The sequence below is a fragment of the Carettochelys insculpta genome, chromosome 8 (genome assembly GCF_033958435.1).
Source record: "Carettochelys insculpta isolate YL-2023 chromosome 8, ASM3395843v1, whole genome shotgun sequence".
Taxonomy (NCBI): Eukaryota; Metazoa; Chordata; order Testudines; family Carettochelyidae; genus Carettochelys; species Carettochelys insculpta.
Genome location: NC_134144.1, coordinates 63,184,118 through 63,197,983, shown reverse-complemented (window position 1 = coordinate 63,197,983; position 13,866 = coordinate 63,184,118). Strand labels below are relative to the sequence as shown.

Sequence of the window (13,866 nt, the reverse complement as noted above, 5' to 3'; positions counted from 1 at the left end):
GTGCACATACGCACCACCAATAGAAACATGCTACCAGCAGCTGCTGGCTGTGGGCGCTCTGCCATTCAGCTGGGCGGCATTTGAATTTCTCCTGGGTAGCTGCCCAACTGTTCAGCGTACAGGGAACACTGCTCCTAGTGACAAAGAAATTGTGTCATGTCCTTCAGTCGCTGACATGCAGTGCATCCAGCTCCGCCAAGGAGCCTCCAGCCCTATTTTAAATTTCTCAACCCTCCCCCTGCTTTGTAACTGAAATTGTAATACTTACTCTTGCCTTTCTCTTTGTACCTGAACACAGATTGTTTCAGTGGGGGTCTCTCACCTTTACATGTTTTACAGTAACTTAATCTATTGTGAAAATTAAACATGCAGTTTGGTTGGCTGCTTCAAATCATGAGCAGATTTCACACAGCCCCTTCCTGTGCAAGGTGACTAGTAAAAACAGTCTCCTTTTGGCAACTTTTGGTCTCCTGAGAAGGCTAGTAGACATTAGTCTGAACATTAGCTAAGCAATATTGTTGCAGTAGATCTTTGAGTGTGCAGAGGTGAGTTTAGTTCCTTTGCCTGGCTAAGTTTTAATGATGGTTTTGAGGCTACTAGTTCAGAGGAGTTTGCCTCTTTGTTCTCATACCTTCCTCCAAGGTGCAGTGAACATCTGTTTGGGGGAGAACATCTGGAGGAGGTACCGTTACTACAGACCAGAGAGCTTCATTTCAGAGAACTAACATATTCCCTTCTCACATGTCAATGTACCTAAGGAATGAGGAATCGAACTTAGGCGTGTAAGCTTGAGCTAGTGCACTAATGCCAGAGTTGCAAGACTGGAGCAGCTCAGGTGTGCTCTGATATTAACACCACAGGGCCTGTCAGAGCATCCAAAACTCCCACTGGATGGGGGATGGCTGATGTTCAGCCCCCCTGAACCTCAGGGCCATGTAGTTCTTATGAAAAGAAAAGGCCAACACAACTTTCTGAATGTCAGATAAAGCATCATTCAGAGATTCCCCATAGAGCTTTCTCAATAGCACATCCACGCCATCCCTATACAAAATGGCAGTATTTTAATCATCTGACCCACAACTTCATTATGGCTTGTAGCACCACTTTTTCTAACAGTACAAATATTGCCAGTCTTTACCTATGGATCCCCCTGTAAATGAGAATGCATTTGGTGTTGAGACAGTTACCCCATGGATTGGTAGTATTAGCACTGACATTGTTTTGCGTTTTTCAAAGCAAACCGCAAACATTAATTGACCTACACACCAGCCTGAGAACAAGGGTTTAAGAAGAAACCGATGACACCACCCTGCCAATAGGTTAAGTGACTTGGCCATACCCAAACTGTAAGTCAACATCTGAGCCAGGATTAGAGCTAAGGAGTTTATCTCAACCTAGTGCTCACTCTGTAGCCCTAGGGCTGGGCAATGGAAGGCACATTTTTTTTTGTAAATCTGCTTTCACTGTAAGAAACTAAATTTAGACTAGGAAACAGTTGATAAGGTTTGGAATTATAGTCTAACCACAACCATAGGGCAGAAATGGGTGCTGAAGGCTATCTGTAATCCCTTGAGGTGTTATTGGACAAATATTTTGCTCATGCATTTTGACATATGTAGTTATACTGGCTGCCAGCTGCAAGAACAGGTATTGATTCACAAAGCTGCCTTTAATAAAGTCTAATAATACACATGACAAAACCTAACCCAAGCCCTTCCCTCACAGTCATCTGCCTACTTCTATATTTTGTAAACATACACATTTTGTCCACCCTGTGACTTGTGTAGTAAAGAAAGAATGCATCACTCCCCTCCTTTCTTCCACAGGGTGCAAAAATGAAAAGCATGGGACGATCTTTAAAGAATTAATGCAGACCCCAAATTTCAGGATTACCGTGGTGGATGACTGTGATACTGTGGAGATCTGCGGAGCCTTAAAAGTTAGTGATTCCAAATCAAACACATTTTTTTAGGTGCAAATTCTACCCTCATGTCTTGTTTAAAGATTCCATGGTCTAGAGCTGTTAGATGGACTTGGACAAGTCATATTGGAATAGTTACGTATCTCTAAGTGGGTTGAGGCATATTTGTTTATAAAGCATTCCAAAACAGATCATATAAATGTTTTCCTTATTGTAGGTATGTGTGTCCTCAATACTTTGTCTAGATAGAGCATATCCATCACCGATGGTTAGGAAGTCCTAGCATGTGCATGTCCAACATAAAGCACAATGTTACCTTGATCTTATATGGTACCTCAAGGCATTTCTGTAATAAAAAAATCACAATAGACAAGGTCATCCAGCTCATAACTGTAACATGCAACTTAAGTTGGATTTCTTTATCCAACACACAGAGAGAGAGAGAGAGAGAGAGTTTTAAAGAGGTGGCAAAAGGATTGTTAGTATTCTTTTAAGCAAATGTTCTTTCCAAAGTTCAAACCACAGCTTATGGGGACATACTGTAAGTACGGTGGGGCAGAAACCATGTCTCCTCGTGGCTTTGTAACACTCAGGAATAGTGACACTCCAATCCGGACTAGGACTTCTGCACGCAGCTGCAGTGAAAATCAGAACTAATACTGAAGTTGAAGCCTGTTCTGAGCAGCACTTAAGTGAGATAACAGTTAGCTTTGGAACACATTGAAAATGCACTCCAGTGTACAACTCAGTAATTTATAGTCTTGACAAAACACAGGGCTGGTTTGTGCTGAATTTGTGTGTGGTTTACTTACAAGTAAATTAGTTATTTACAAACATTTATCCCAGGAAGTTTTCAACCACCCAGGGGAGTGTTTTTTGTATGGTGATAACTCAGTTCTGCTCCTACTGAAATGAGACCTTCAGAGAGGATGCAGAGAGCACAACTGAGGAATGAAGAATTTCCAGGACTTCAAACTCAAACAGTAGCTACACTAATTCATCTATTTCAATAACACATGTGAACTACACTGTTTGAGTACAAAGGAGAGATATTTTTGATTAGTTTGGCGAGCAAGTCTCTTCAACTTTTAGAGACTTGGATAAACATATCTCATAGAACTGGAGGGGAGCTCAAGAGATCATCAAGGCCAGTCCCCTGCACTCACAGTGGGACCTATCACCATCCAGGACAGATTTGTTCTTTTAAAATCTAACCTATGCCAGGCCCTTGCAACCCCTCCCAGCTCAAGGATTGAACTCATAACCCTGGCTTTATAAGGCCACTATTCTAACCACTGACCTAGCCCTCTGTACTAGGGAGCAAAATGTTTGTATAGGCATAAGCCAGGTTTGAGCTAAAGAAGCATGAATTCCTGCAAACCAGTTCCTGGATGTAGAAACCCAGATTGAGCAATGATTCAGTTGAAAGCAAGAAAACCAGGGGTCACTCCAATCCCACTGCCACCCTGGAAACAAGGGGGAAATATTCCATATGCATTATATAGGCTAAATTTTTGCAACATCCCTTCATTTTGAACCCAGAAATAACAGTGGGAACAGTTTTAGGCCATAGAAGTCCAACTACTTGACATTTGGTAGCAATTAGATATTTGAGTGCTATGAAGTATTCTCGTAAGTATATGGAATCAGAATATCTGAGTGTGTTCAGGTGAAAACAGGTTTACTGTGTTCTCTTACAATTAAAGAGCAGTCATGTAGCACTTTAAAGACTAACAAAATAATTAACACAGCTATCTCTGTCACTCTTACAATTAGCATATGCTACCAAAGAACTGCATGTCCTATCTAACTTAGTTTCCTTCTCTCTTTTGCACCTTTTTCCAATAAACTGGTTTTAGAACATAGTGGCAGTAGGAGCTGGATTCTGCGATGGATTGGACTTTGGTGATAATACAAAAGCAGCAGTTATTCGTTTGGGCCTCATGGAAATGGTAGCCTTTGCAAAGCTATTCTGCAGGGGTCCAGTATCCATAGCTACTTTTCTGGAGAGTTGTGGCGTTGCTGATCTAATCACTACATGCTACGGGGGACGCAACAGGAAAGTGGCGGAAGCCTTTGTGCGGACAGGAAAAGTAAGGGACATTTTTGCGGCATCATAAGACCATATGTTAATAAATTGTGCTTTACACACAGCGTCATCTTCCTGACAGATGGATAATACCAGCAGCAACACTCCCTTTGATCTAAGAGGGGAGGGTTTTGCTCTCCTTGCCAAGTGCAGAGATGGTTTCAGGGAATGGCATAACACTTACTATTCCAAGCACTCCAAGGAGTGAAAGCAGTGGACTGCAGAAAGATGGACTAAAACAAATTGGAAGGAAACAAAATAGTATCCCACAATTCCAGAACAAACAAACAAAACAAACATCTTCCCCCTTAAAACAAGCACATCAGGTGCCGCTTCCTTGTGTTTATAAAAATCAAAGGTTATATAATATGGACTGTATGTCAGCCACTGCTTAGGAACCTGAGAAAGAATCTGTTCAACCCTCCCACTGCCTTCTGTTCACTAATCACTTGGCCTATAACAAAAGTACAAGGCAGACGTAGGCTGCAGTTTAGTCACCGGATTCTTTTGTCTGATGTTTTCAGAGCCCTTCTGTTTGAAGCACACTGTTCAGTTATGCTGCTTCCTTTTATTCTGTTTGTGTGATCGCATTAATTTCTTCTAGTCAATTGAGGAGCTGGAAAAAGAGATGTTGAATGGACAAAAGCTACAAGGTCCTCAGACTTCTGCTGAAGTCTACAAGATCCTGAAACAGAAAAACATGGTTGATAAGTAAGTAGTTTATGTTTTTGAATAGCAAGTTGGCAGACTTCTTAGGACCAAAAGCCATTACTAGTTCACAACTGTTTAAAGGTCTTTATGAAACAAGTCAATAGTCTGTCCATGTTCACAAAGGACAGGTGTCTCAACTCCAGGCATCACCACTAAGGCTGCAAGAGTCTGTCATGGATTCCATGATTTTCTGTGACTTCTGTAATGGCCAGTATAGCTGGTCTAGGTGCTGCCTGGGCAGCCCCTGGGCCAACTGGGATTGTCTCAGGCCACCACATTCCCCATCAGCAGAAGTTTGGGCGTGTAAAAGGGGCTCGTGGCTAGGACAGAGGCTAGGACATGGACTCCAGGTCCTCCCTGGAAGTAGCAGTATGTCTCTTGGGTCCTTGCCTCTGCCTGATGGCATCACCCCCTCAGCTCTCAGTGGCTGTGGTTCCCAGCCAATGGGAGCTGCAGAGCTGACGCAGGGGCAGTGCCTGGAGCCCCCCCGACGATGCCTCTGCCTAGGAGCCATGGGATTTGTTTCCAATTTCAGGGAGCCACTTGGAGCATGGTAGGCAGCCTACCAGCCCTGCCAACCACAGAGCACTCCAAATTTTCATTAAGGGCATATAGTACAAGTCAGGGATAGGTCACAGGCTGTGAATTTTTGTTTACTGCCTGTGTCCTCTTCATGACTTAACATGCCCAGGACTACATCTTAGCCTTAAGCATCACTATTCATATAAGCCTGCCCCTTTACTGGTTATCAAAGGAAAAAGCCAGAGGCTGAATGGCATGCAGAATTCACTGCTTCACCTAGCACTGCTCATTTCCAAAAAAGGAAAGTGAGAGATGCGGGGGGGCGGCAGCCCGTGTACTTGGTCTTCAGATAACTAAGATTTCTTGCCTTCTGCCGCTCTTACACCATGTACTGATTCAGGTAGACACTAACTAGTGTGTTCCCTTTCTATGCTATACAGAATAATCTTTCTAAACAAAGAATGCTTGTGCGCTGAACATTTCTATGATTAGTAGCACAGTGCCAATTAACAGTTTCCTTAAATGAAAACCAGAAAGGAATGCTACAGAAAGTGGAAACATAGATGAATTGTTAAGGAAGAGTACAAAAGAACAGTGTAAGTATGCAGGGACAATGAGAAAGAATAACAGAAAATGAGTTGCCTACCAAGGGCAAAAAAGGCAATAAGAAAGAAGTTCTGTAAATACATTAGCTCAAGAGAAGATGAAGGAATGTGTAGGTTGTTTAAATGGGATGAAAAAATTAATAACTGATGACGTCAAGAAGGCTGAGGTGTTTAATGCCTATTGGGTTACAGTCTTCACTAAAAAGGTTAATGACCAATAACAAAAATGACCAATGGTTAATGACTCTACATAGTCCAAAATAGGGAAAGTAACAGAGGGAGCCGTGCTAGTCCATACACTGTCAAAACAAAAAGCAGTCAAGTAGCACTTTAAAGACTAGCAAAATAGTTTATTAGGTGAGCTTTTGTGGGACAGACCCACTTCTTCAGACCATAGCCAGACCAGAACAGACTCAATACTTAAAGCACAGAGAACCAAATACAGTCATCAAGGAGGACAAATCAGGAAAAAAAAATGATCAAGGTGAGCAAATCAGAAAGTGGGCGCCGGGAAAGGTCAAGAATTAGATTAAGCCAAGTATGCAGACGAGCCCCTAGAGTGACTCAGAAAGTTCCCATCCCGGTTTAAACCACGTGTTAATGTGCCGAATTTGAATATATTCAAATATTATATTCACATTTGACACATTAACACGTGGTTTAAACCGGGATGGGAACTTTCTGAGTCACTCTAGGGGCTCGTCTGCATACTTGGCTTAATCTAATTCTTGACCTTCCCCCCCACCCCTGTATTCTGATTTGCTCACCTTGATCATTTTTTTCTGATTTGTCCTCCTTGATTACTGTTTTTGGTTCTCTGTGCCTTAAGTATTGAGTCTGTTCTGGTCTGGCTATGGTCTGAAGAAGTGGGTCTGTCCCACGAAAGCTCACCTAATAAACTATTTTGCTAGTCTTTAAAGTGCTACATGACTGCTTTTTGTCAGAATAGGGAAAGAACAAGATTGCAAGGCTTGATTAAATTCATCCTAGTTACATAATTAAGCAATCTGGGAACAATTAAAAACTGTCTTTAAGTACTCATCAAGTATTGGTGAGGTATCAGAGGACTTTAAAAAGAATAGAGAGGACCTGGGAAATTATAGCTCAATCAGACTAACACTGATACCTGAAGAAATACTAGATGAAATTATTAGACAAATCAGTTTGTAAGCATCCAGGGGATTATAGGTTTATAAGGAAAAGCCACCATAGATTTGCCAAGAACAAATCACAACAAACCAACCTAACCTGCTTTGATGGGTTACTAACCTAGTGGATGGGGAAGGAAGCAACAGATGTGGTATCTTCATTTTTGTAAGGCTTTTGAGATCATCTCTAACAACTTAGGGAAAACCGGTCTACATGAAATTAGTGAGAGGTGAGTACACAACAACATGTTAAAAGACAATACTCAAGTAGTTAAAGTGTTTGTTGTCAGGCTAGAAGGGCATATCAAGTAGGGTCCTGAGCCTGGATTATTCAATATTTTAATATATAACTTGGAAGACTGAAGAAAGAGTATGCTTATAAACATTTTTGTCTGTAATAAACTGCTTACAACTCCACCCACAATGCCTCAAATCAATTCCATTCTCTCTTTCTTGACTGTACAAGTATCTAACTTAAAAGGCAACCAGCAAAAGGAAAAAAAAAATTCTTTGCTGCTTTAAGGCTTTGTAAGGAAAGCCATGTGAAGTTCAGACCCGAATGCTTTTACCTTAGAAATACCAGGAAGATCACATCCTGGTGCTGAAAGATTTCTTGGGAGAAGTAGTGAGCAAAAGTGAGAGCTTTACAGGTCCTTTATTGAATGCACAGGTTGCTGAGTTTTTACCATACAGCTTTCTCCTGTGATGGTTAAGGCTAGCGTGTAGTTCTGGGCATTTTATGTGAAGCATGTGTGTTAAAATAGGCATATGCCTTCCTTACCCTAAGATAAACAATCTAATACTTTTCCTCTCAATTGGTCCAGTTTCATTCTTTTTATAACTGATGTCTTAATCCTACAACTAGCTCTCCTGTCATCTAGACAATCTCTACAAAAAAATACGAAGGTAGAAAAGGTCTAAAGTTTTCAGAGAAAAAGGGGGAAAAATAATGAAAAGAGAAAAAATAACCAGAGTGAAAACCCTTCAAACTTTTACATCCTAATACACTTGGGGCATTTTGTGCCGCAAGAATTAAATATTCTGTGCCAAAAATTTCTGCATGTTTTTTAAAAAATAACGCTACAGTTCAAAGTGCCTGTCAGAAGATATGTCTATGTCAGAGGCTGTTTCTACACCCCCCCATCCTGTCAGAGGGGACATGGTAATGAGGCAGTTCAAAGCAGCCTAATGAGGCGCTCTCATGCCTATTCAGCGCCTCGTGAGCCTAATGGCAGCCACATGAATTTTGAAGTGCAGACTTCGAAATGCAGACTGGCAGCGTAGATGCGGGCAGCTTCAAAATCAGTGCTCCACTTTGACATTCCCTTACTCCCACAAAACTAAGTGGGAATAAGGGAATGTGTAAAAGGGATGGGCAACCCTGAATAGTGGGCTGCGAGAGTGACCCTCCGTCACTTCTGTGGGCCATAGCAGCCTGTGGCCATCTGGGGCTCCACCTGTGGACCCACAGACTTCCCCTCAACCCCTGGTTGTCCCCCACCCGCCACACATCTCTTGCACACCAGCGGTGGGAGGGAGGCTTACGACGTGTGGGGCTCCAGTGCCTCGGTGTGTGAGGTGCATGGGGCAGAGCGGCAGTCAGAGGGTCCATGGACCATAGGTGGAGGAGCCCCAGGGGCTGCATGAGGCCTGTTGGTCTATAACTATACAGACAAATAAAAATTCCCCAGCGAGCAGAAAGTTAAAGAAACCCTTATGAAAACCCAGTTCTTGTTTCTCTGCCCCCTTTCACAACCCATCCATAGCCCAACTGCAGGGATCCCTTGCCCAGGTACCTGCCCCTTCTATCTCCAAACTCAAGGGATCTACGGGAAGAAACAGTCTGATGGTTTCTGTGTGTCACCCTCTCCTTTCACTCCCAGCATGCTGAGAACTCTAGCTACCAGGAAAGCTCTAGCTCCCTCTTCCCAGCTGTCTTCTCTGTGCCTACAGGGCTCTGTCTAGTTCAGCAGCCCCAAGTGATGGCGAGCTGCACTGCAGTCCATTTGTTGGAAAAAGGATATTCTGCAGGCATGTTAATTTCCACTAAATTCTGTGCTACTGCGCAGTGGCGCAGAACTCCCCCAGGCAGGAATACTACTCAGACAGAAAAAGACAGCACTTTCCCCCTCAAACTCTGTTTTCATAGGCATCAAGAATATTGGAGCTATTTACATAAAGTAAACTTTCAAAACCACTTTAATAATTTTAATTTTTCTTGTAGGTTTCCATTGTTTTCAACTGTCTACCAGATCTGCTATGAGGGTAGGTTGGTCCAGGAGTTCATCTCTTGTCTACAAAATCATCCTCAACACATGTAACAATTTCAGGTGGCTTATCTGGTTGTGCACTCAACTCTTCTGGGCTTCTCTCTACATAACAGTAAATAAAAGCAGCCAAATAAGTCATGTGGCACATAACTCTTTGTAAAGGCAACGTAGTTTTCTTTCTTGGAAAGTCAACCTGAATATTTCCACACTATCTCCAAGGAATGAGTTTGACCTTTTCAGAATCATTCCCAAGAGAATTCTTTTCTTTCCTGTCAGTTAATTATATGCAGTCCCCCATTCTCATCTGTCCCTTACTCCTATCAAAACTAGTTCTCATGCAGTCCATCACTTTGCCCACTAATATTTCTCTCACAGAAATGGTGCATGTAATTTGGTGAAAAAACACATGGAAAATAAATCAATGTTAACTTTTCTATATTAAAAACTACTCAGCATTGCCAAACAAGCTTATCCAGTTCCCGTAAATCACAACTGCATTTCAATTATTTACTAAATTCGGTTTCCTAGTAGAAAATGCTCATGAAAAAATATAATTGTTAGTCTCTTCAAATATGCATGTTCTGTAGACGCACATGCACAAAGCAGTTTAATATAATGAAAATCTTACCTCTGAAGCTCCCAAGTGGCCTGGTGAGGGATTTTCATCAACTTCTTAAAGCAGAAGAATTTTGGAGGGACTAAAAAATAGTATGAAATGCATTTGTGTTTAGCATCAGAATTTTTCAACAATTGATGCCTAGTAATTACCATTAGTCAATATAGTAAAAAGTATCTAAAACTGATAAATAGGGTCCAAACTTCAACCCAAACTATACCATGTACAATGTTGTTGATTTCAGTGGGGTTGCAAGTGTGCAAAGATGGGTACAATTTGGCCAGTGACATTAAAACCTTTTATGTTTCACTGCTATACACGCACAAAGTAACTGCTGTAAAAACGCACACAGACTTCCTACATCAGTACTGTGGTAAATCAGTATGCTGCTGCTTGACTCTAGGTAGGAGGGTCAGTGCAATGTCATGTATCATGCAGTAGACAGCAAGCACTGCAAACACAACCGTGTTCCTCCTAGAGATTAAATAAACACTGCCTTCACCCATTCTACACTCAAAATTACTACATAATTTCTGAATCTTAGTGACACCCATCCTGACTCATGAACCAAGATTTTAAATTATTTTGCAGTTGGCAGCCAAATTTCAAGGCTGTAACTTAACTTTTAAAATGCTGCTTTGTAGCTATTTGGGTACATTTGATATTTTCCAGGCTTAAAGGCCATGTATGAATGATTTGTGGTACTTTTTTGTATTCAAACCCTTTTGGAAAATATGTACATTAAGATAAACTATAACCTATTTTTTGGCACCAAACTGCCGCTATTTCACACACTTGCTAGTGGATAAGTAACCGTGTTATAAATTCTCTATACAAAGTTGAAAAGATTTTTGTATTAGGAAATTGTTTTTCTTCCACAGTTCACAAGGAACTCCATTATGTCCTTTACATTGATTTGTTCATATTAAAATACAGAACTATGAAAACCAAAAAATCTCAGCCGTAACAATGATTAGGAAACAGCCACACAACTCCCATCAATTTCAATGGGAAGTCCGAGTCTAAATTTCTACAGTTTTGAAAACGTCAACCTAAGCCTTTTTAGGATTGAATGTAAATTATGTTGGGTGATTCTAAATGGAAAACGCACTCATGGGTTAGAGTTTCTGGGCCCTTTCTTTCTTTCCTTAGTCAGCCAAACTGCATTTGAAGTCATTGTCATATTATATAGCATTTTCAGGGTCAGATGATGTATATTAAGTAGTAGTTCATGTAAGTATAAAGCAATTACCTCTGCTAAATTTATAAATATTTGCTGTAATTGCATTTTTCAAAGGCACTGTTAAAAATAATTGACAATATAAATTACTTTCTCCTTGTGTTCAGTGTTTGAATTTAGAACGTGTGTCATTCTCTGAGAAGGGCAACACAGATACAATTTTCTAGATAAGTATTTATTGATGTACAAGGATTTGTTTCATTGTTGGCAGTACCTAACAAGAACTTCCACTCATAACAACACAAACAAAAGTTAGCCCTTAATGCTCAATTCCAGTCACAAAAACAATGCAAAATTTTCCCTACATTTACATTCTATACTGAAATAGGAAACATACTCATGGTCACAGTCAGTCCGCTCATCCAAAACAGTTGTGTCTTTAGCATAAGCTTTGTATTTCAAAAAGCTGAGATTCGTTCATGTATGCCAAATGCTATACACCACACAAACCTACCACTTAATGCATAAACTTGGACCCTAACGTTGCAAAGTGATATATGCGTACAGAACCTTACATCAACGTGGTCTCATGAATATCACTTTGCAGAAGCCTTATGCACTCAGCCAATGTTTGCCAACTGGATAACAACAGGAACTTTGAGGAAGAAAGTACACCTCTCCAGCTGTACTGAGATACATTAGTGTAGAAAATATTTCAGGAAACAAAATATTTGAAAATAGGCACTGCCCCTTCTAATGAAGAGCAGCTGACACATGATTTTAGACCCTAGTATATTAGGGTACATCAGAAAGATAATTACTTTGTATCATCTGTCAGGTAAAATATAGGAGCAAAATTCTCCTTAGATCCTCCTGCAATAGACCAAAGATCAAGATCTCAGATCATTTAGGAGAACAGAATACTGGAACAAGACAACTGCCCAGTGGTTTGGAGAACTTTGCTCATTGCATACTGTCTGTCTGACCAAGGACTATCCTTCTCTCTCTCTAATTTTGAGAGCATTGTCACTACTGTATTCCTCAATTTAGATCACCTGACCTTTCAATTACCATTTTAGATTAAAACTAGGAAAAATGGAAACATCTTGGAGACATGAGACTTTTTTCTTATAAGCATATATGTCTTTCTTTACAAAATAAATATTTTATCTATTACATAAATCAAGAAAATTCAGCTATAGCAAGTCAAGTAACTTATTTGCTAGGCCAGGAAGAAAGCTGGCTGTAATACACACAAAATGCAGTAATCAGTACATCACAGAATAATCGCAAGTAGGAAACTAGAGTAGGTTCCTACAGGTTATTTTAGAAGAATAACACCAACAATTTCATTCGGCAGCCTTCAGTGTTGTCTACCTAAATGACTGCTTAAACTAGGACTTTCAGAAATATATTTTGCATTCTGAAATGGCTTATGCTGCCTAATCTAATTCTGGTCTTAAAAACCTGAGATGTTTTTACTTATTCGGCTTGAGATTTGGAAGTTAACAGTAGTGTTGAATATTTAAATCTAAGACAGTGTAGAAAGCTGAGGTAGGCTGTTTTATTCGACTGTTCCTTCTGAGATGGAAAGGGTACTTCCACTGCACTGACAACCAACATATCACTCTCACCTTAAAGGCAACCTCATCACATCTACAGCCATCACATTGCTACTACAATGGGGCTACCTGTCATTAGCTCACCAGTATAAAAATATGAAGTGTTTGATTTAACCTGTTCAAATTCTGTTTTTTTTGGGGGGATGCAAAAATTGGGAAGTCACTTCCAATTTTACTGTTTATACCTGGATTCTTGACTGCTGCATGTTCTCACAGATTTTGTGACTGAAATCTCAGATTATTAAGGCGATTATATTTTCACTTCAGTGGGTTAAAGCAACTACTCAGCAAGTAAAGTTAAATCTGCCTCAAAGCCTTCTGACAGGTAGGTGAATTCTCCCTCTACAATGCAAGATGACCACTTTCACTTCACTGTATAGTATACAACACACAAGTAGGAAAACACTGACTTTTCAAGCCACCTTTTCACTAAATTCTCAGAGGAAAGACTGAGCAACTGGGACAGATAACTGATCAGTTGAAGACAAGATTATTCATACAAAGACAGCAAGTTTCACATTTGTACAGACAGGGAGACCAGGATACCAAATGTCAAGTGCAATAAATTAACACTGGTAAGAATGCTTAACAGGTATGAAGTTATTCAGAAAGTTGCATCAGTGCAAATATTTTAAATTATTAAGAAAATATAACCAAGAAAAATGTTCAAGTATAAAAAGCATCATCGCTGAATGATGCGACTTAAATTCTATTATTGCACAACAGACAATAGATACAATATCAACCTCTGGGGCCTAAAATCTTCAGGACCACTATGAGTTCAAGAAACCATTTCACACTTTTGTTGCATTTTGTATATATTAAAATTATCAATCCATTCATTATTTTAGGATATTAATCCACATTTTTATGCATTTAAACCATTTTACCCGTTATAGTGTTTCAAAACACACATAGTTAGGACTCATGTAATTTAAAGCAGTGTACATAATTTGGATTAGTCCAATGCAAAGGATTCTCAACTGTGATTCCTTATGGCAGGTTTAACTTGTGTAGCAAAGGGGGTTTTTCAGGGACATTGGTCACAGCACAAAAGCTCTATTTTACAAGAATATAAAAAATGCAATAGGCACACAAAGATTTTTCTTTAACATGTATACATCTATAATGGAATCTGGTATGAAGACAAGTTCATCTGTGACCAAAGGACTTTTCTTCCAT

The 13,866-nt window shown here is 40.1% G+C and overlaps 1 protein-coding gene across 1 annotated transcript in view; it reads left to right on the top strand.

The window, feature by feature from the left end:
* Nucleotides 1–11,222, top strand: part of LOC142016950 (glycerol-3-phosphate dehydrogenase [NAD(+)], cytoplasmic-like) — a 28,028-nt gene extending 16,806 nt beyond the window's left edge. The window contains exons 5-8 of the mRNA XM_075001462.1: nt 1,827–1,939; nt 3,781–4,014; nt 4,615–4,721; nt 9,221–11,222. Coding sequence (XP_074857563.1) covers nt 1,827–1,939; nt 3,781–4,014; nt 4,615–4,721; nt 9,221–9,317 — 551 coding nt within the window. The 3' untranslated portion in view covers nt 9,318–11,222. The remainder of the gene's footprint in view (nt 1–1,826; nt 1,940–3,780; nt 4,015–4,614; nt 4,722–9,220) is intronic.
* Nucleotides 11,223–13,866: the final 2,644 nt, after the last annotated feature.